The following is a 22,316-nucleotide window of genomic DNA, read 5'->3' on the forward strand; positions in this document are numbered from 1 at the left end:
CGACCCAGAAGTAACAGAACGGGTTACTTCTGGGTTTCACTGCTTGCGCATGCGCGGCGAATTGCAACCCGTGCACACACAGACGTGGGTTGCGTTCTGTTCAGGTTGTGAATGGGCCTCTGGAACAGGTCCTGTTTGCAACCAGAGGTACCGCTGTATATACTTCAGAATATCTAAATTTCTTGCTAAGGCTCTACAAATCTGTGCTATTAAACTTAAAGGGGGTATGGGAAACGAATTATCCTTTAAAGGTTAAGGAGCAGAAATGTAAATCTCTATTATTATTATTATTATTATTATTATTATTATTATTATTATTATTATTATTATTATAGTTATCATTTGTATAATGGCTGCCTGCTAAAACACAATGAACTGACTTGATCCCAACTTTCCCCCAAAGTGCTAAAGGGTGTAGGTGATATACATATTATTTTCATAATTACCCTGGGAGGTAGATTAGGCTGAGAGTTGGTAACTGGCTTAACACTGCCCAGTGAGTTTCGTGGCCATGTGGTCATTTGAACTCTGATCTCCCAGGTCCTAATTCAATACTCTTAACAACTACACTGGTGTAGTGAAACCAATTAAAGTTTGATTAAAAGTTGAAAGAATTAGGGAATGGGGGAAGGGGATGTGCAGGTCTAACCCCCCCCCCCAAAAAAAAATTAGTCCAAGAAGGTCTGCCCAGACCAGATTAAAAAAAGATCTCTCCTTGCTGGCGGTGCTACCCTCCCCTCGCCACCCTGTCCCCCTTGCGCTGACTCACCGCAAACGTTTTGAGAGAGAAGGTCATGTAATCATGCCAGGCAAAATTCAACGTGCAAGGCAAGTAGAGAGTAAAGTAGATGATCCCCGCACAAGCTGCCGCCAAGTTGGCCCTTGAGAAAAAGGTGCTGATGAGGAAGCACTGTGTTATGGTCACTATGCCAAAGATAGACAGGAAGACAAACACCACACTGGGGTCACTGTAGGGCAGCAGGTTTCCTTTCTGGAGAAAGAGAGGACCAGTTGTACAGCCATGAAACATTTGACAATTCACATTTCATCATTGCTTTATTATTATTGCAACTTATTACCATTACTAGCATTACTGTTATTATTTGTACACACCTGCGGTGGTTTACATTAACAAGTGAGGGCAAACATGTGTTTGCAGGAAGCAAGTTGATGTGTCAGACATACAGAGACAGTCCTATGGGGCCTGACAGGGTAGGATATAGATCCTTGGCCAATGTGTTTAGCTATCAAACCCACATTTGCTACTGTGGAATATGTGAAAAGGCGCTTAGCCATCCCATCTTACAAAAAAAGAATGGTCACCTCTGAGCTCATGTGTTCTTTCTGAAGACAATATTATTATTATTATTATTATTATTATTATTATTATTAGCCACTATGGGCAGCTTCCAACATATACAAAAGCTTCCTGATACAGGGCTGCCTTCAGATGTCTTCTAAAGACAGATGTGTTGTATAGTTACTTATCTCCTTGACATTTGATGGGAGGGCATTTCACAGGGTGGGCTCCACTGCTGAGAAGGCCCCCGTCACCTCACTTCTCTCAATGAGGGAATCACCAGAAGGCCCTCAGAGCTGGACCTCAGTGTCTGGCTGAACGATGGGTGTGTGTGTTTGTGTGTGTGTGGAGATGCTCTTTCAGGTATACAAGGCTGAGGCCGTTTAGGGCTTTAAAGATCAGCACCAACATTGTGCTTGGAAATGTACTGGAAGCCAATGTTTCAGAACCAGTATTCATTGACAACTATGCTCTGCTATTATTTTTACGTTCTTGTTCATCCTTAAGGGAGCGCAGGCAAGCAATTTATACCACAGGATGCATTCTTCTATCCCCTTACCTGGGAGTAAGTCCCATGGAACCCAGTGGGACTTACTCAAGAACATAAGAAGAGATCCGTAGCTAAGGTGAGAATTGAACAGTGGGGGATCCTAATATTGCATGGTAAGCCACTATAGTAGATCAACAGTTGTGGATTAAACATCCTATTAACCAAAGGAGTGAGAATGTGGAGCCAGGCTAACCTTGAGGATGAGCGTCAGGAGCCCAGCGCTCATGAGAAGGGGGATGAGGCTGCTAATGAACCAGCTGAGCCAGAGGGTGCCGTTGTTTAGGCCCATAATCCTCATGGTCTCTTTCAGGCGGGCCTCCTTTTCGTACACAATGCCCTTGACGATCACGGCCACAGAGTAGATCCAAGCCAGAGTCATGAAGAGGGGCATGGAGCCGCTCATGACACGCAAGAATCTGCAGAGGGGAAACCAGAGGAAGGCCAAGACTTGGGGTTATCGTTTATTGGTAACAAGTTTAAGGCAGACCAAAAGAAATACTTCGTCATGCAGTGTGTAATTCACCTTTCAAGATTCGATGGCGGCTGCCTGCCTGCCTGCTTACAAAGCTTTTCTAAAGAATGAGAATTTGTCTATGAGTGGCTACCATAATAGCTAAACAGAAAGTTGATGTTCTGAATGCTGGGGAAAACAAGGGGGAGACCATTTCTGCTTGGTTTTAGAGCCATCTGTTCAGCCACTGCTGGAAACAGAATCTAGATTGCCCTCTCCTCCCCCTCCAGCGCTATCTTGGACCCAAGAAGTATGAGCTGCTCTAGGAGGCTAACCTGCCACCACCTTGAAAGCTTCCTCAAAGATGACCCATGGAGGCTTTATAGAGAAGCTTGCCCTCCCCTAGGAAGTGGCATTTTTGATAAAATGTCACCCCTTGAAGAAGACTCCCAAACCCCATCATGGAGGTTCTTTCCTGTCACTGCCTCTGCAGTCGGGTGAAGAACCAGCTCACGTTTCTCCAAAATCTGCCACCCTAAAACTCAGGTCCACTCTGACTTAAGCAGAGTCAGCCACGCCAGGGGACCACTCACTCAGAGACTGTCACTTACACATCATCCACATAACAGGGGTAGGGCATCTGCTGAACGTAGACTCCCGTTTTCTTCTCGGAGCCGGTCACAGTACGGATGATCGCCTGCTCTATCACATCCTGCAAGTAAGCAAAGCCTCCCCAGACGTAGCGCATGTCCTCAAAAGGATCAGCTCGAGGACCTGGATCCCAATACCTATAGCACCAAAGCAAAACAATAGTTGGGTCAGAATTCTCACGCCCATTCCTGTTAATCGCGAACCTACCAAGGCCTCTTTGAGGACTGCTCACCCGTCCTTAATTTTGTTTGTTCTCTCCACGCTATCGATGTCCATCCTTATCTTGTACTTGACATGTTGCGGCAACTTCACGCTGCTAGGAGCGATTTCGGGGAAAACGATGCCTGCCCAAAACCTCCTCTGATCCAGCAGCTCCAGGGACTTGTCGATAAGCCGCACTTCACTAGGCATGGCTTCCAGTTTGTCCAGATTGACACACTGCAACCACGACGGACAAAATGAATCAGAACCTGGGCTGAAGTTTCTTTGAGAAGCAAATATTTGCGCAAACACTGAAATAAGAAGCATGCACCATTTCTGTCCGATTAAATGCTACAGTGCCAATGTGGTGTAGCGATCATAGTGTCAAGACTAAGATCAAGAATGGTGGAGTTGACTTTGACTTACATCATCAAGTCGAAATGTAGCTTTCCCCCCAAAAAGATGTGGGCTCAGCGGACTGGTACTCTTAGGGACACCTAAGTTCTAATCCATTTGGCCAGCTAAGGAGGCCCACTGATGACATCTTTTCTGAGAGTGCTCTTCCCCCACCGCCCAAATCCTGAAAAATGGCCTTGTGTATCTCTTAGGACCAGTTTCTGTTCTGCAGTCTATTGCAGAAATTATTCTTTCTGAATCGACTTGGAGAGAGAAAAGGAATAGCCCCAATAATAATGAACAAGATCAAAACACTAGTAAATATGAGACTCACTTCCATGAAGCGGGAAATAGTCAGAACAGCATGGTCAGTTTCATTGAAAGCTTCCCTCCAGGTGCGGGTTGAGCCATTCACCGGATGAACATCCTCCAGGTTCTTTGCCAAGAACAGGGATAGATCTTCTACGGTCCAGCTTGAACCCATTAAGTGGTGTTTCCAAAGGAACTTGTTCTTCAGTAACGTCTGGTGTTAGCAACATAGCAAAGAAACTTAGTGAAATTCACCATGAAGTACAAAGAGCATAAACAGCATTTCACAGATCTATTACCTGTGTTTGCACAGAACAGCAGGATGAACAAACCAAGAAGCTTTGGCTTCCCATTACACCCAAACCATGGATGGTGGCCTCTTGTTCCCTAACAAACCGTGATCAATGGCCAGCCTGAAACCATCAGTTTGGGGCTAACTTACTAAGAAAGCCACACACCATAGTCCTGGGTTTAGATGGAATGGGAAGCCAAAACTACTTGATTTGTTTGTCACACTTGTACCAGGGGAGGAGTAAGTGATCAGGCAACCGACTAAAGTGTGCTGCTCATCCAAAGTAAACCATGACAAGCCAAGAATTCTGGATTGTCATTGCGAGAGAACACAGTCACTGTCAGTCTTCCTACTTGTAGCTCAATCTCAGGCTTACTGCTACTGGACAAAACCTCTTTCCAACACCTACACTAGAATTCAGATTAGGTGGGAAAGGCTGCTCATTATTTAATGGTGTATTCCACTATTCTGGGCATGCCCAAACTGCTTGTTGCCTAACTTTCAGTTGCCTGGTTATGAGCAATTGGGTGGAATATTGCCTGCGTAAGTTTGCAGGCAGTATTTCTGTCCAGTTGCTCACTATGATCACTGAAGGAGGGGCCTGGAAGACCCCTGAGAGGCCAGGCTCCCTCAGGCTTCCTTGTGACAGTGGTCCTGAGTAGGACTCTAGTGACACTACTGCTAAAAGGTAAAGGTAAAGGTACCCCTGCCCGTACGGGCCAGTCGTGTCCGACTCTAGGGTTGTGCGCCCATCTCACTCTAGAGGCCGGGGGCCAGCGCTGTCCGGAGACACTTCCAGGTCACGTGGCCAGCGTGACAAAGCTGCATCTGGCGAGCCAGAGCCGCACACGGAAACGCCGTTTACCTTCCCGCTAGTAAGCGGTCCCTATTTATCTACTTGCACCCGGGGGTGCTTTCGAACTGCTAGGTTGGCAGGCACTGGGACCGAACAACAGGAGCGCACCCCGCCGCAGGGATTTGAACCGCCGACCTTTCGATCGGCAACCCCTAGGCACTGAGGCTTTTACCCACAGCACCACCCACGTCCCCCTAACACTACTGCTACACAGGGCATAAACTGAACTGGGTAAGCTGAACATTCACATGATAGCTCAGTTAGCTATCATATGGGACAGCTGCCTATTCCTGTATTGCAAGGGGTTGAACTAGATGATTCTTAGGGTCCCTTCCTACTCTACAATTCTAAGATTCTATGATGGTCTTGTTCTGCTCATTGTCAGATCTGAGCCTTCCCTTTCCACAATTTCTATTTTTGGCTCACTAGGCGGCAGCCTTGTACAACATCTCAGCAGGGAAGCGACAGCCGTTGCTGAAAGCAAACAAACAAGGCCCTGTTGAAAACTGGAGAGGGGCAAGGGAAGAAATTTGTTTCAGCTGCTTGGCGATTGTTAAAATCACTGCCAGCACTGTCTAGAGAGCACAGGCAAAGAGGCAACGAAGCATAAATGGAATATTAACAAAAAAAATTCCTTCCAGTAGCACCTTAAAGACCAACTAAGTTAGTTCTTGGTATGAGCTTTCGTGTGCATGCACACTTCTTCAGATATCTGAAGAAGTGTGCATGCACACGAAAGCTCATACCAAGAACTAACTTAGTTGGTCTTTAAGGTGCTACTGGAAGGAATTTTTTTTGTTTTGACTATGGCAGACCAACACGGCTACCCATCTGTAACTGGAATATTAACGTCATAACACAGGGTTCCTCCGATGCCATGAAGCCAGAGGGAGCTTCTCTCGCACAGCGAGCTACAGGGCTCTTCAAACGAGTTAGGAACAAATCAGAAACTGGGCATATCAGATTTCCCCCCCTCCCCTTTTTAAATGCATGTTCCGTATTTATACTGTGTCAAAGAGTCCAGTTAACAAGTTGAGGTGCCATGGTAACCAAACTCTGGCCACGTTTGCAGGGCCAGCCATTATGCAGTCGGAGGTGCCCCCGTTGGCCAATTTGGGAAGGTATCATCATAAATCAGCAACATGTCTATTTCCCAGCTTATGCTTAGCTCCATGAAGGACAGCCATGGGAGTGGCACCAAAAATTGGGGTCATATATGTCATATTACTATGTTTATAGTTTGACCATAGAGAAGAACTTAATGAGGATGGTTTTGGCTCTGTGTTACACATTATGCTTCCCTCTTAACAGCGAAGGGGGAAGACCCATTCCAAACAGCAGGCCAGGACAACGGGACACACAGAAGGAGAGGGAATTTCTGAAAATGTGGGTGAAACGGAAGGTATGCAGAAAAATATTTGAAATTTGCAAATGGAAAGTGAGTAAAACATAGCAAAATCAACAACTGCACATGAACACTGTCCTAATGCTTCCATAGAACTCTGGCAGGATTAGGGTTGCCATATTTCAGAAAGTGAAAATCCAGACAGAAAAGTTGTTTTGAGCCCTCCCCTGCTGTACAGCACTGAAGATTTTGGTCCCTAACGCTCTGATACAGTCCACAGGCACACGCCCTGTTGAAACATCGAAACAAGTCACAACATCATGTTGCAACACCCACTTGTTTTCCTTCTGATTAATCTGTGCAGAAATGGGAAAGGGAGGGAGTCATAAAAAAAAAAGACCACCATCCGGCTGGGCGGAAAGGTCATCCACCAGAGAACCTGGCTTGCATCCTCTCCGGGACATCACAGAGCACACTTTGTGTTCTTGTGAACTCTAAACAAAAAGTCTGTCTTTAGAGAATGCTACCACCTAAACATCTCTCCCACTGTCACAACTGACCATATGTGCTGCTGCAAAATGTATCTGCTGAGGGAGCTGGCCAGGCACTTCTTGTTTTCTGGCAGCAGGTACACAGGCAGCAATGAGGTGTTCTCCTCACACGTGACAGTCCCTACAGTTTCTCTGTTTTCTCATAGAAGTTGTGGGTGAGTCAGGCTCCATAAGAAAGCAGTGGATTTAACAAAAGAGTTATGTGGTCGATCTGGATCTGAACAGGTTATTAGGCTTCCAGGGTGAGTATCTTTGATTAATGGGACATCCTGAGCTTTAGGTCACTGGCAGGACAGTTTTCTTCTCTCTCTTCCTAGTAAGCTTCATGGCTTGAGAAGGAATTTCAACCCCCCAGCAATGCAAACTACATCACACTGGCTCTCCAATAGCAAATAGCACACTGACCTTGTATTGGAATTTTTTAAAGGCAATATTACAATACCATAAAGGTTGAAATGAATTATTGTTGTTATTCCAAATAGTTATTTAAATACAATGCTTGTTTTTCCACACATCTGGATAGAGCCAGTATGACCTGCGTCTGTTTCCTCTGTTAAAACGGGTGAGGTAATATTTAATCACATTTGTCTCTAGTTCAGCGCCCCATGTAATGTGATTATGGCAGAACTCAACATAACAGTATGTGAAGCCTGCCTGTACTTGAATAGCCCCTCGTTTCACATTCATTATGGGCCATGTCCTTGGCAGGTGAACACACACAGCAGCCTGTGGAAGGGAGGATGCAGGCCTGATTTATATGCTGGCCAGAATCTGCCTGAGTTGTGCACAACAAATCAGCCAACCTGGCACTTGGGGAAATCACAGAGGGGAGAGCTATTGTCTAGAAGGAATCACCTTCCTGCCGAATCTCAGGTTAGAGTCACATTGCACAGACAAGGAGGCCCTGCCCAAGCAAGCTTGTCAGAAGAAATGAGGTACTACATAGACATGCACGCACTCGCTCGAGGCCAAAGCGCCAACCACGATACCAAAGTAAACAGATTAAAATCACTTCTTGTAAACTGGTCTCCCAAGAAATATCCATTGTTATCTGAGGAGCGAGAAGTTATGGCATACTGACCCGAACTAGATCCATCTCCTGGCTTTCCTCCATGAACACTTTTATCTTTGGTTTTATCTCCTCCCACATCCCTCCGAGATCACGGAAGACACTCAGCTCCTGGAACGTCTTGTTTACCTGCCAGGATAGTGAAAGGGTCAAAGGTGACATCGAAAAGGTGACAACCAGGGACAGAAATTCGTGCCCCCCCCCCAGATGATTAAGTTGTTTATGTATGCAACAACAGCGGCTAAGGTTCTCTATGCACAAAAATGGAAAAAGTAATTCCCACCAAAGAAGAATGGATAAGTAAGGTGAGGAACTATGCTGAACTGGCAAAGTTAGCAGCCAAAATAAGAGAACCTAACGATGTTTGCTTTGTGGAAGAATAATATTGATGTTATGGTATAAGAGTTTGAAGGCAGCGTGTAGCAGAGGGGGAGAAATAAAAACACCATGGAAAATGGGGTGGAAAGTCGGAAAAAATATAAATTTATTATTTATGTTAAATTTTCAAAAATTTATTTTAAAAAACCAAAAAGGTGACAACCTGCAGAACAGGCTAAAAAGAGTGGCTCTCCCTGACTTCTGCCCTAAGAAGAAGCAGTGTTGGCTTTATCGTTCAGTATCAACGGCCCTTGATTCAGTTCTTGACATTAGAACCCAGTTGCAACATCTCCCCCACCCCACCCCCATCAGTCAAGCAGTTTATTACGTCTTCCTCCACTCTTCTGCCCCCTTCAGCTTTGCAATATCAAAACATCAAGCATTGCAGTGCTTGAACATAAAACCTAGCTGTTCTTGAGCATCTGCCTAGGTCAGCAAATGTAGCATGTGAGCGAGGACCTTACGAATGTTAAAGCAGAATTGCATAAATGAGCAGAACGTTCCAGTACAGCATATCAGCACAGAATCTGCCAGAGTTACAATGGCACAGGATTCAGCCAGGCCTTCGGCAATGTCTTCTTATGGACAAGAAGTGCTGTGCAAACCACGTTTCCCGAAAGGCAGAAAAAATGCCCAAGAATATAATGTATACACTTAAAAAGTATGGCTGCACACATGACCCTACCTTATACTGAGCCAGTGGCGTAGCGTGGGGGGTGCAGGGGGGGCCGGCCGCACCGGGCGCAACATCTGGGGGGGGGCGCTCACACTCACGAGGGGATCTATGGGGACCCTGCTCCAGGTTAGGGGGCGCAAATTACTTGCCTTGCCCCGGGTGCTGACAACCCACGCTACGCCACTGTACTGAGCCAAGTTATTGCTTCATTTAACCCAGTATTGTCACTGGAAGTTCTTTAAGGCTAAGCAAAAATGCCATCTTCTAAATCTGCCATTCCACTTGCAGTCAATTTGAAGGGGTATTTGAGTGTTTTGGGAGAAGGATTTAAAGTCTTCAAAACGTTAGCAAATACAATGGCAGAGGTTTCTTTTCTATCTATTTCTTTCTCTCTCTCTCCATTTCTCTCTCTCTCTCTCCTCTCTCTCTCTCTCTTCTCTCTCTCTTTGCAGTCCACCTGCAGGAGCAGAGGTCTCTGCAATGTTTGTTTGGCTTCCTGGCCAGGTGACAGATCCACCCACCCCGTCAGTCACAAGGACGGAGAGCAAGGCAGGAGCTTCAGGGACATCAGCAAACTGTTGAACCACACATGAGTCCATTCAGAAGAACCAGGAAGCGGACACAGCCTCTAGTTCCTATATAAGCTGCCAGTAAGAGTTGAATCATTGTTGGAAGGAAAGCCTCATTGGTGCTCCAAGCTCCAGAATACAGCCTCCTCCAGACTGGGAAAATGCGACCGAGTGCAAACTATGCAGCAAGCGGCAAGTCTGCTTTGACCCCCTACTCCAGCGGTTCTCAATCTGTGGGTCCCTAGATATTTTTTGGACTACAACTCCCATCATCCCTGAGCTCTGGCCTTGCTAGCTAGGGGTGATGGGAGTTGTAGTTCAACAACATCTGGGGACCCACAGGTTGAGAAAGGCTGCCCTACTCAAAACTTTCAGTTCCCTCTTGTGCGTTTGCTGAAGGAGCCCCAGCAGCAACAGTACAAAGCAAGCCCCCCCTTTCCTTTGAAAGATGTGGAATTGGGATCTTACCTCAGACATGACTGCCCTTGTTGCTGGCGTGTCAGGGGTGTACAAGACCTTCCCCATAAGCAAAGGTTTCAGAGCTCTCCATATGATTCTGGATAGCGGGCTGGACTCCAGTTTCTTCATGAGGTCATTGCAGTAGGGTGCTTTAAAAGAGTTTAAAAGAAGAAGAAGAAAAGAAGAGTTTGGATTTGATATCCCGCTTTATTACTACCCGAAGGAGTCTCAAAGCGGCTAATGTTCTCCTTTTCCCTTCCTCCCCCACAACAAACACTCTGTGAGGTGAGTGGGGCTGAGAGACTTCAGAGACGTGTGACTCGCCCAAGGTCACCCAGCAGCTGCATGTGGAGGAGCGGGGAAGCGAACCCGGTTCCCCAGATTACGAGACTACCGCTCTTAACCACTATACCACACTGGCTCCTATGGGAGATGAGCTAGGTGCACAGTATCTTTCTCACCTTAATCCTAGACAGCACACGCAGTATAGACAAGTGCTATCCACCCATCATCATACTGTAGCTTCCTGCATCTTTGAAAATAAAAAAAGGACTGCAATCCGAAGGATCTGCCCAAAATTAATAAGCATGCACCGGGTTCCACTTACTTGTGTAGTTGTCATAGAAATCGGCAGCATCTTCGTCAGTATTGTTGCCTCCAAACAAAGCTTTGTAGTTGCTGTCTTCATACCAGTTGAGAGACTTGATCTGCAATCCCCCTCCCTCAGGATGTCCACAAACTATTCGGGATACCGCCTGGTAAATCTCGGTAGAAGAACTTGTGCTGTTCACACTGGTTAGGAACACCACCTCCTGCCGCATGTCACTCCAGCTTTTCATGCTCCCGAGCTTTAGTTCAAAAGGGGAGGGAAAAAACAGGGGTTCACCTACAGATCAAAACTCGATCCATTTCCCTGTAAAACTGGTAACAAATATTACACCAAAGATCAACTGGTTCAAAAGCATCCCGAGCAAACCTTAGATTTCCTATTGTGTCCAAGGAACAGAAACTGCTTGCCTACCAGTTGCTATTTGTGCAAACTGCTTGCATTCCATTGAATTCCCCGCCATTCCATGGAAGGGGTGGAATGTATTCTTCTTGGGGAGCAAAATCCATTCATTCTCTAACCCCAGAAGAGTCACCTTCCTTTCAGGTGGAGTATATGAAGACAGGATATCAACAGGCCAAACTAATGAGCAAGCCCTTCTCTCCTGTTTCTAAGGACTAATTTTCTTGGGGTTATGTCTGTCTATAATTTGGACCCAACTTTAGTTAAAGGCCACTGGAGTATTCCCAGTTTGATTTCGCCAGCAAACAGAATGTGTGAGCCTGAACTAGCTCCATTATTTTTAATCGCAAGCAATGGTATTTTTTGAATCACAGTCAATACAGCAGAAGATGAACTTCTACTGAACAATTAAAAAAAAGGTGCTTCTACATTGTACGGTGCATATCCAAATATCTGGAAAGGAATTTGCAACTCATGTGATGTTAGGAGAGCATTTCATGAGTACAATGATGAAGTCACATGTCCAGGGGGAAAAGAATCATTGGAGCCACTGGGTAGTATTCAACTAATTTTTAATCATCGTAGTCCCATTGACTAAGTTAGGCCCATTAATTTTAATGGGTCTACTCTGACCCATTGGCAGGGAAAGAAATCCTATGAAATTAGATCTTTAAGTATTGTAGCAGCCAAATGTAACCCACAACTCCCTTTGTTTTATTTGTATCCTACTCTCTTCCTCCAGGAAACTCTTGGCTAATCCATTTTGTCCTCAGGACCTTCCTATGAGATGGCGCAGGATGAGAAAGAAGGCTCCTATTGCTGAAATTGCTGGAATTCAATTCCAGGACCTCTCAGGTGCCACTGCCATTCTAAGAGGGAGGTGTTCACGGTGAGTTCTGGCACCTCTTTTTCCAGAAAAATAGCACTGGTTATATGACACCATAGTTAGGCTTTCTGTGTCCTAAACTCTGCTTTGTTCCTCTTTCCTTTAAGGCTTATACGCCACTGCTCAAAAATCACATGGGCATGACATGAAGTCGAAGAACATTCAGGCGTCCTGATAGTTCTGACATCCCAATTGCCACCTAAATTTAAAAGGAAGAGAAATAGCCAAGGTCTTTCCAGAGAACTGACATAAGAGTGATTGTACAAGACGTGACAGGAACATTCTAGAGAAAAGTGTGCGAAGTTCTTGCATTGCTTGACAACACTCAAGGCAGTGGGTTTATAACGGTATAGTTCAAAAACAGGAGAAGGGGGAAAGGAGGGGAAAATAAACTCAGACACTAGTTCTTAGGTATAACTTTCTTATCACAAGAAGTCACACATGCTGAAATTCCCATTTTTGCACAACTACTAAAGGCGAAGATGCCCTGTCCTTTTTTATCTAGGCATTTTACGGGGTGGGGGGTGGGGAGTATATGAACAAGAGTGTGCAGTAGCATACAGTATTAGGAAGCTGAAAGGGAGTTCCCCATGATTGTTTGCCGCTATCCATTCTGACTACTACAGTCACCCAGAGACTTCTGAACACAGGAAGTCCAGTTCACAGGCTGCTGTGCAAGCCAGATTTAAGAGCTGCACCAATGGCACAAAACTCAACGGTTTCTAAACATCAGCGTTTCCTGAAGAAAGAATTTCAGAACAACTTTTACTGCAATAAAAGCCTCACGAGATGCGTTCGGAACAAGCCGCCTCTTCCCAGCTGCCCAGTTTTACATCCAATCCAATTTCATATGGACTTGTCTGGTTATGGCTGCCACCTGTCCATGTTTTCTTTCTTTGTTTTTTATATAGCTAAGCTGCAACCATTCAAAGTACAGTGGTTAAAATTTGCATATATTTAAATAGATTAGTAAATGCATATCAGTGGCATCTGGAAACTTGGTTGCCCTGCACTGCCCCTCCCCCCCCCCCCCCCCGACAGATGGCAGCCGTACTAACACAACACTAACCTAGGGAGAGAAAAAATGCTGGACTTAATGTCTCTATTCCTATACATACATGTCAGAGAGGATTTAGCGAGCCATGACATTAAAAAGCAAATTTTGGTCATGCAGTTCAGAGCGGTTTTCATGCAAAGCCTCCAAGCTGTCTTTGTTTTGAAGTTGAATAGGACAGCAAGAAAAGGTACTGACTGCTGTTTGGGAAGACTGCCAAAGAAAAGTCACATTCCTCAGCAATCCAGCCACATCAGCAAAGAGAATGTCACATGGTTTTGATTTTTGGTGTTTTTTTTAACACCGCACCAAAAGAAAAGAGAGAAAAGGAGAAAGAATGAAACATCACCAACGCTCAAATGATGTAACAGGAAACAGCTGTAACCAGAAACTCATAGGCAAACTTTTAGGATAGTTAAAAGTGGCTGCAGTTTTATCTTGGTTCCAACCAGATTTTTCTGCTAATTTCCATTTGCCAGCCAAAAAGAACACAGCAGGTTCTATAACTCAACAGAGGGCAATCTACTCCTAGGAAACAAAGTGGCTGAAGCAACAGGGAAAAGGGGGTGGGATATTGCCCCCACTCCTCCGCAGGAGTACAGTTCTTAACAACCTCGAGTGACCTCACCGCAGCTCCGCAGAGAGGTTATTATAGTTCAGGGAGTAAAAGCTTCACCAGCGAACAGTAAGAGAGAAAGAACAATAGGTGTAGCTGAATCTCTGCCCCTCGTTACTTGTTTAAAATGGCAACTTTCAAACTTGAGGAGAAAACGTTTTGAGAATGGCAAAAAGCAACAACAGCAATAAAAAGCACTTTGCAGAAAAGGTTAGGGGGAAGAAAAGAGACAGCTCATTTGCTCAGGAAAGAACCCATGGCATAACTTCATTTATTCAAAGGGCTTGGAAAGGGAGCTCCAAGCTCCCAAGCCAAAACAATGAACCCGAATTTCCAAAGAAACCATCCACTATCAAAAGCAATTTCGACAAGGAAGTTCAGATCCGCTGTCTCTTTGGCTGGGTACACACCAGAGTACCAATGCGCATCTGGGTTGCCCAGATCTGGTTCTTCCATGTGTGCTTCTGTGCACTACTGAGCACATTCCATTGACCTCAGTATTTCCTGCCTACACGAGTGGACAGGCTTGATAGGATGAATTCATGTTGTGTATTGTTATCTCCTCCCGGCAGTTAGTATTCTCCCATCCTCCCAGAGTTCTGGAAACTTGAGCCCCATTGTGGGCATGTGCGCAGATACTTGTTCACCTATGTGCACAGCCAATTTTTAATTTCATTCTCGAGCTACAAGTTTGACGTAATACCAGGCTTGTACAAAGCAGCTGGTTACAAACAACAACAACATGTGTGTGTGTGTGTGTGTGTGTGTGTGTGTATCAGAACCAGTCCCACTAGCAGCCCACTTTACATCGTTTCCCCCCATTTATAACATCTGCAGATCAGGAAGATCCAAATTAATTGGGGGGGGTAGGTAAAGAGTAAAGGACCCCTGGGCGGTTAAGTCCAGTCAAAGGTGACTATGGGGTTGCGGCGCTCATCTCGCTTTCAGGCCGAGGGAGCCGGTGTTTGTCCGCAGACAGCTTTCCGGGTCATGTGGCCAGCAGGACTAAACTGTTTCTGTTGCAACAGAACACTGTGACGGAAAACAGAGTGCACGGAAACACTGTTTACCTTCCTGCCGCAATGGTACCTATTTATCTACTTGCACTGGTGTGCTTATGAACTGCTAGGTTGGCAGGAGCTGGGACAGAGCAACAGGAGCACACTCCGTCGCGAAGATTCGAACTGCCAACCTTCTGATCGGCAAGCCCGAGAGGGTCAGTGGTTTAGACCACAGCGCCATTCGCATGTGGCATGCCACTTATATGAGAGCAATGCCATGTGGACAAGGTGACAAACGTGCATACCTAGGATGCATCGAAAGCACTTTAAACTGTTGTGTGTGAGTTAAACTGAACTTCCAGTGTTTCTGTGCCCAAAATGCATGCATATCAGAATGCTTCCATGGAGTGGTGTCGCAATCGCAGCGCTGCAGCCGCATGTGGAGCATCCTCCGTTCGTGGCTGCAGCTCTGAGCAGAGGATCTCAGCACCATCTGTACAGCACTGGAGCAGTGCCGGCAGCAACAAACTGCTATACAGCGCATGTGCAGCATCGCTACGTACAGCGCATGCGTGCGATGCCGCACATGCGCTGTACTTAGCGGTTTGCCGCGGCTGTAGAGGTGATGGAGGGATCCTGGCACCATCTGTATGGCACTGGAGTGGCACCGGCAGCAAACTGCTATACAGCACATGTGCAGCATCGCTACGTACAGCGCATGCATCGTACGTAGCAACACCACATGTGCACCCTACGTAGCAACGCCCGCCCCAGGTGTCACGACGCCTTCCTTTGCCCCTGCTTCCGTGTGGCTACAACAGGGTGGGGAGAGCTGAAATGCTTCTTCTTCTAATGGTTCCTCCTGGGCTCCCTCCACCAGAAGGAAGGGCAGCCTGCACCTGGCCCTGGCAGACGTAGCGCGCATGGCACAAATTGGAGATGGGAAGCAATCTTCGGTTAAAGAGCCAAGTTAATGGCTTGAGCAGAGACATCACCTTGCCAACAAAGGTCCGTATAGTTAAAGCCATGGTTTTCCCAGTAGTGATGTATGGAAGTGAGAGCTGGACAATAAAGAAGGCTGATTGCCAAAGAATTGATGCTTTTGAATTATGGTGCTGGAGGAGACTCTTGAGAGTCCCATGGACTGCAAGAAGATCAAACCTATCCATTCTGAAGGAAATCAGCCCTGAGTGCTCACTGGAAGGACAGATCGGGAAGCTGAGGCTCCAATACTTTGGCCACCTCATGAGAAGAGAAGACTCCCTGGAAAAGACCCTGATGTTGGGAAAGATGGCGGGCACAAGGAGAAGGGGACGACAGAGGACGAGATGGTTGGATAGTGTTCTCGAAGCTACGAACATGAGTTTGACCAAACTGCGGGAGGCAGTGGAAGACAGGCGTGCCTGGCATGCTCTGGTCCATGGGGTCACGAAGAGTCGGACACGACTAAATGACTAAACAACAACAATGGCTTGATGCATTGGTGATGTCCAACACAGCAGAAACCTCTGCCCAAAGGCAGCAGGAATGCACTCACAGGCTTCACTGAGCTGCCCAGGATTCAGAGTGATTTGGATACCTCAACTGGGAACATCACTGTATCAATGATCTGAGGCACGAGACAAAAGGCACAGCCTACCTCCCTAAGGAGCTTCCCGAGGCTCTCCATGAAAGTCTCCATGGTTTCCTTGAGATCCTGAAGAGTGGAGTTGGAGGAGATTCCTTTCTGGAATGACAAATGGGGATTTAGTTTTAGAAGAATCTTAATTGCAACACAGCAGATAGGAATCAGCATCATCATTTGCATTTAGTACTCAGAGGAGGATGAATAGTGGCATTTTGTATCAGCAAGGGCATCTCTCATGTGTGTAGTTCAAGGATCACAAGCGAAGCCAGCACTCACTCAAAAAAGGATGCCATTTGGCAAGAGAAGGAAGGCACCCCCCCTTCCTCCTGTGTTTCTGAAAATTCCTCATGAGAACCAGCATCTCTGGCCGTCTCACTTCCCATTATTACCGCTCTAAACAATTACATTAAATGGGCCTGGGCATTAGCTAAGCAAGCGGAAAGCACAAATCCATTTGTTTCAAGAAACTCTGGCTGCTTACACTGCACTGAAAACACTACCACAATTACTGTGGGACATAAAAAATAAATTAATCACAACAAATGCCTGCAAGATACACATTTTGGCAATGTGCCTCAGATTGGGCCTTTGCACCTCAATCGTTAATCAATTCCATCAAGGACATATGAAATGGAGCCCCCAGGATATGACAGTCAGCCAAAGTTACTTCACCCTCGGGACATCACGTTATTGTGCAGGCTTGTCCACACGTGTGAAAAGTCCTGTGCCTGGAAAGCACAGATTTGAGAGGTTTTACACTTGCCCTGTGCTTTCTAGGCAGGGTCCAAGTGGTTTTTTATTTGCCCTGCCACTTTCCCTGGGGAAAGCCCGCTCTTTAGCACTAAATGGGAGCACCTGTCAATCCACGGAAAACCCATTTGACATTTGCTCTGACTCAATGGTAAAAAGCAGGTTTCCTAGGGGACAAGTTGTGGGGCAAGCAGAACTGTGGAAGCTCTGTGTCTCGTATTCTCATTTTGGAAAAGAAGGAAGGAAGGAAGGAAGGAAGGAAGGAAGGAAGGAAGGAAGGAAGGAAGGAAGGAAGAAAGAAAGAAAGAAAGAAAGAACACCATATTTAATGGCTTGATTCAGGTTACACAGCATGAGTTTTGGCACATATTTTTCCCATTTGCTCAGCTACGAGGACAAAGACGCCTATGTATACTATAGCATGTGAGTTACAATACAGATGACACCTAGGAACAGGAGAAGCTCATACTGAGTCAGATCATTGGCTCATCTGGTTCACTATTGTAGAGTCGAAGCTAATTGGCCACAGCTCTCCAGGGTTTCAGAAATAAGCCACCTCCCCTAGCTCTACCTTTGAGATTTATGTGTCCACTGGCTTCCCACCACTCCGAAAACACTGTATCACCCGATAGCACCACAGAGCTTATTAAAACTTAATTGCCATTGGCATTACAGATCCACATAGCTCTATTTTCCAGCACCGAAACATAAATTGTTGATAAAATAATTGTTTTAAAAGAAATTAGAACCCATTAAAACTCAATTAAATTTGTGTTTCTCCAGAGCTTCAGAGCTAGCTGCCTGCCCTGGTGCCATCTTCACCCCTTAACTCTACCTGGAGATGGTTGCAGTTTGTACCAATGACCATCTGCATGTGTTGGGTGTTCAGCCTTTATTTCCAGCTGGTATTGTTCAGTGTTTCTTTCATGCTACGGGAACACTAAAATGTCACCCAAATAATTTAGAAAACATGCAGACAACACAAGGGCTTTCAGAGCTGTTCCAAGTTCCTTTGTGGCCTGTGAATGAAGCATGAATCACAACCATCACAGTCATCTGAAACAGCCGCCCACACAATATAATAAAAGACTGGGTCAAGATTATTCATGAGAAATATCCCTCCAACCTTTTTTAATCATTCATAGTTCGTCACACCCTAACGGCCTACCTTACTGGTTTATGAACACATGATTATTATTATCATCATACGTTTATTTGGAGATGACAGCTGTCCTTCCATTCCAGAGCTGGCCTGAATCATTTTTGTGCCTGCACAAAAGCTAATCAGGTTGCGAGTTCAATCTTATTTCAACACTGCTGATCAGACAGTACCTTCCAATGCACTTGAGGGCACCAGGATAGATTGAGAATAGAGGGCAGGCCATGTAGCACAACACAGCAATATTTGCTCTCCAGTCTTTTTACATCTACCACCTGAGGCAGTAGTCTGCCCACTTAAGCTTTCGCTAGAAGAGGAAAGGTATCACCAAATGTGGAGGATTAAGAAATGGACACAGATTTGCTTAACATTTCTATATGGGAACTCATATGCATAGAAGCAAACACAGACATAATTGCTAATATTTAAATAGAAATACAGTGGTACCTTGGGTGACAAACGGTTCGAGTCACAAACACTTTGGGTTACAAACACTTTGGGTTACAAACACTTTGGGTTACAAACTCCGCTAACCCGGAAGTAGTACCTCAGGTTGAGAACTTTGCCCCAGGATGGGAACGGAAATTGTGTGGTGGCAGCAGGAGGCCCCATTAGCTAAAGTAGTACCTCAGGTTAAGAATGGACCTCTGGAATGAATCAAGTTCCTAACCTGAGGTACAATACATCTATCTCACCATCGTATGGAAGGCTGTGACCAGGTGACATGTTTGCCTGCCCAGTTTGCTGTTGGAATAGGAACTGTTGAAGGGCAACATCCAAGGCCCCTGCTCTCCTTTCTTAGGGTCCAGCCCCTTTAAACCATACTTGGACCCAACAGCCCTTCAAATAGGACCTTCAAACAGAGGACTGACCTCTCTAAAGTAAGACACATGGCCACTGCCTCATTCTACATAATGGATACTCCTGGCCTGCTCTTCATAATTTTAGAAATCTCCTTATGTCCTGTTCATGTATCTAAATAAGCAGTATCTAGAGGTGAGGGGCAGGTGAATATTATGTACTTTAAATAGTGAGAAGGCTTGGAATATCATTGGGGGAGTTATTTGTTTTGTTGCTATGTTATGTATTTTTGTGGTTTTTATATTGTAAATCGCCCTGTGGTGCTTGGATGAAGAGCAGTATAGAAATAACAAATAACAACAACAATATCATCATCATCATTGTTCACTGTCCCTGTTACTTAGAACAAGCCGAGAGCCACCTAGGTTTGGGTAGGGAAGCTTGACCCATGGGACACAAATATCTGGGTCTGGCTTGGCAATGCATGATGGATTTTAATTGTAGTGACTTTGGGAGTCAATCTTAGCTGAAAAGAAGGGAATAAATGAATTAATAAGCAAAAGCTCATATAAATCACTACCACCGTCTATTCCTAAAGCCAGCATATGTACTGGTCCTGGCAATAAAGTAATGGGAAGTGACTGCTAACGTCTCATGACTGAGGGTAGTTTTCCACTCATGTGTTTGGTAAAGCGTAGCTCATGACGGATAGTGGGCCATTGGTCTGACTCATCAAAGCTGTTCTTCCTGTGTCTCCTTTCCCCTCCCTTTTATTCTAGGTTCCTGAACCATAATTTTATTTATTTACGATGCTTATAATCCTACATTTCCTTAGAAAGTACAGAGAAGTTTAAGTAAGACTCCCCAAGGTCTCCCACTGATCAACCTCAAATCTTCTTAGTTTCAACAGTGTCAGGCATGAGACAAACACACGGACGTCATTCACATTTCCCATGGCACTGGTTTCCCAATAAATAATATTGCTGACTTGCAACATCAGGAGATTTCCCTAAGTTTCTTTTACTGATCAGAAAGTAGCTTTTCATTTAGCTGCAAACGGAAGCTCACCTTCTTTAATTTCTGGCTTCTAGCTCTGCTCCTAAATTTGCACTATGATTTATAGAAAAGGGTTTATATTCACCACATTAAACCCAAGCCTTTCATTTGGAAAGTTAAGCAAGTTATAATACATATATTGAAAACATTTCCAAGCATTGCAATGTAACAAACAACTACTTAATTCAATTAGGCACTATTATTGCCATACAGAAAAAACCCAAGAAAATGTTCCGTCCCTTGAGTGCTAGTGCAATGAGATTCCTGCATAATCCTGTCAAGCATTAACATTTTTCTCAGATGTCCTTCTCCGAGATCCCATGTCACCTGAAGCCAGACAGGCACCACAACCGAAAAGACCCTGCCTTTGGAAATCTCTCCCTAGAAGGGCTAGCTAAGCAAGATTTCTTTCTGGTCACGGTCCTTAGGAGTCTAAAATTTAGGCTGATTGGTTTTCAATGAGCTGGAATTTTATTAGCTTTCATCATTCGCTGTCTGGCTTGCTGCCTTATTATACTACAGCGGCTCTCAGTTACCCTTAGGCTGGAGAAAAGGTGATAAGCAAGCAAGCAAATGACAAGGAAAAATATAAGAGTCCAAGCAGTTAAGTGAAAAACAATAACAGTTTAAAAAGAGCTGAGCTTTACATTCCAGACAGAGCAGAAATATGACTCCAGTGTCAGATATCCTATGCTTTTGGCTAGGCGAATAGCCAAACAACTGAGGCTTAATTCTGTATTCCCCAAGATATATCAAAACTAAAAAGGGCTTTTGTTTGGCACTTAGCCAGGCATTCACATGCTGGTCCATAAGAGTGTTGCTTTCTGTTGCTCCCATCATTTCTGAACATCTCGCTCCCACTTTAGCTTTTTAACATAGCTTTATAGCTAAGGAAAGTAACAGCTCCTGCGGGAAGCAAGTTGCCCCTTTGTCATACAGCTCTATTTGAAAAGGCGGTGAAAAAAATCTGATGGACAGAATCACGCCATTTCATAGGCTGCTTAAGAAAAGTTAAGTCTGTCAGTTCTTTGGGAGCAGGGATTAGTCTGTTTTGCTTATGTTACCATTGATGACACTGAATAAATAAATAGCAACACAACCTTATTATGCTAAATTGGGAACTGGTGCAAATGTAACCCTGGTTCCCCCCAAACCATGGTTCACATATCTGAAGCTAGTCTCAGATATCTGAAATCTATCCTCCTCCCTCTTCCATTTTCTGAAGCGAATAACTCCTCCATTCTTCTGTCAGTATTAACTAAGGTTTAGAATTACAGCTGGACATATGCTAACCAGGTTCCCTCATAAATATGATTTGCAAACACACTTCGAATCAAGGTTTCAAACTCTAGTTATGATGGGGCCATGGTTACTATAAAACTGGCTAACATCAAAACACATGTCATTCTAAACCATGGCAAATGCCAATAAAGGAAGGAAGGAGGGGAATGGGATATGTATCCCAAAGACTGGCTCCTGGTTTTCAAACCATGGGTTACAGGGATGCCTAGACCAGACCTAAATACAGTGGTACCTCAGGTTACATATGCTTCAGGTTACATACGCTTCAGGTTACAGACTCCGCTAACCCAGAAATAGTGCTTCAGGTTAAGAACTTTGCTTCAGGATGAGAACAGAAATCGTTCTCCGGCAGCACGCCAGCAGCAGGAGGCCCCATTAGCTAAAGTGGTGCTTCAGGTTAAGAACAGTTTCAGGTTAAGTACGGACCTCCGGAACGAATTAAGTACTTAACCCGAGGTACCACTGTATTTAGCTTTAGATACTAAGACCACAGAAGTAGAAAATTTTGACCTTTGGACTCTCTCCCTTCTTTTTGCAGAGATAATGAATCACACAGTGATTTGAAATAACCAGTCGAATCTTTGGCCACAGGTCTCCTGCAATCCAGGTGTAATGATAAATGTAATGTGGAAAGGGTTGTTTGCATTTTGTTTTGTAACATTGTATGCTATATTATGTGAACCACGATATTCTGCTGATTTAAAAACTTGCACTATACCTTGGTAAATACAGTTCAAAATACTCAAGCCAACACACTCACCATAAATGGCTTCATGACATCTAGATTGTCCTGAAACACTCTCTCTGCGGCAGAAAGCTTTTCCTTAGGAATGGAGCAAATCAAGGCACTGCTGAGAACATCTACCACTGGGTTTTGGATGTTGACAAACTTTGACAGCTTGGTTGAATTGCAAAGGTCTTTCACACTTATCCGGTAGCCAGATGTAATGACCTAGAAACATGTACCAGAGGTTATAAATCTATAAATCACTCCTGGGACTC

The 22,316-nt window shown here is 44.9% G+C and overlaps 1 protein-coding gene across 3 annotated transcripts in view; it reads right to left on the reverse strand.

The window, feature by feature from the left end:
• Positions 1–22,316, reverse strand: part of ABCA1 (ATP binding cassette subfamily A member 1) — a 108,866-nt gene that overhangs the window by 39,180 nt on the left and 47,370 nt on the right. For all 3 annotated transcript variants that reach the window (XM_028712743.2, XM_028712744.2, XM_077921318.1), the window contains exons 7-16: positions 22,075–22,266; positions 16,259–16,345; positions 10,661–10,901; positions 10,063–10,202; positions 7,984–8,100; positions 3,884–4,072; positions 3,185–3,390; positions 2,913–3,089; positions 2,044–2,266; positions 770–991 (exon numbers count right to left, since the gene is read on the reverse strand). In XM_028712743.2, the coding sequence (XP_028568576.2) occupies positions 770–991; positions 2,044–2,266; positions 2,913–3,089; positions 3,185–3,390; positions 3,884–4,072; positions 7,984–8,100; positions 10,063–10,202; positions 10,661–10,901; positions 16,259–16,345; positions 22,075–22,266 (1,794 nt within the window). The remainder of the gene's footprint in view (positions 1–769; positions 992–2,043; positions 2,267–2,912; positions 3,090–3,184; positions 3,391–3,883; positions 4,073–7,983; positions 8,101–10,062; positions 10,203–10,660; positions 10,902–16,258; positions 16,346–22,074; positions 22,267–22,316) is intronic.

This window comes from Podarcis muralis, chromosome 17 (genome assembly GCF_964188315.1).
Source record: "Podarcis muralis chromosome 17, rPodMur119.hap1.1, whole genome shotgun sequence".
Taxonomy (NCBI): Eukaryota; Metazoa; Chordata; class Lepidosauria; order Squamata; family Lacertidae; genus Podarcis; species Podarcis muralis.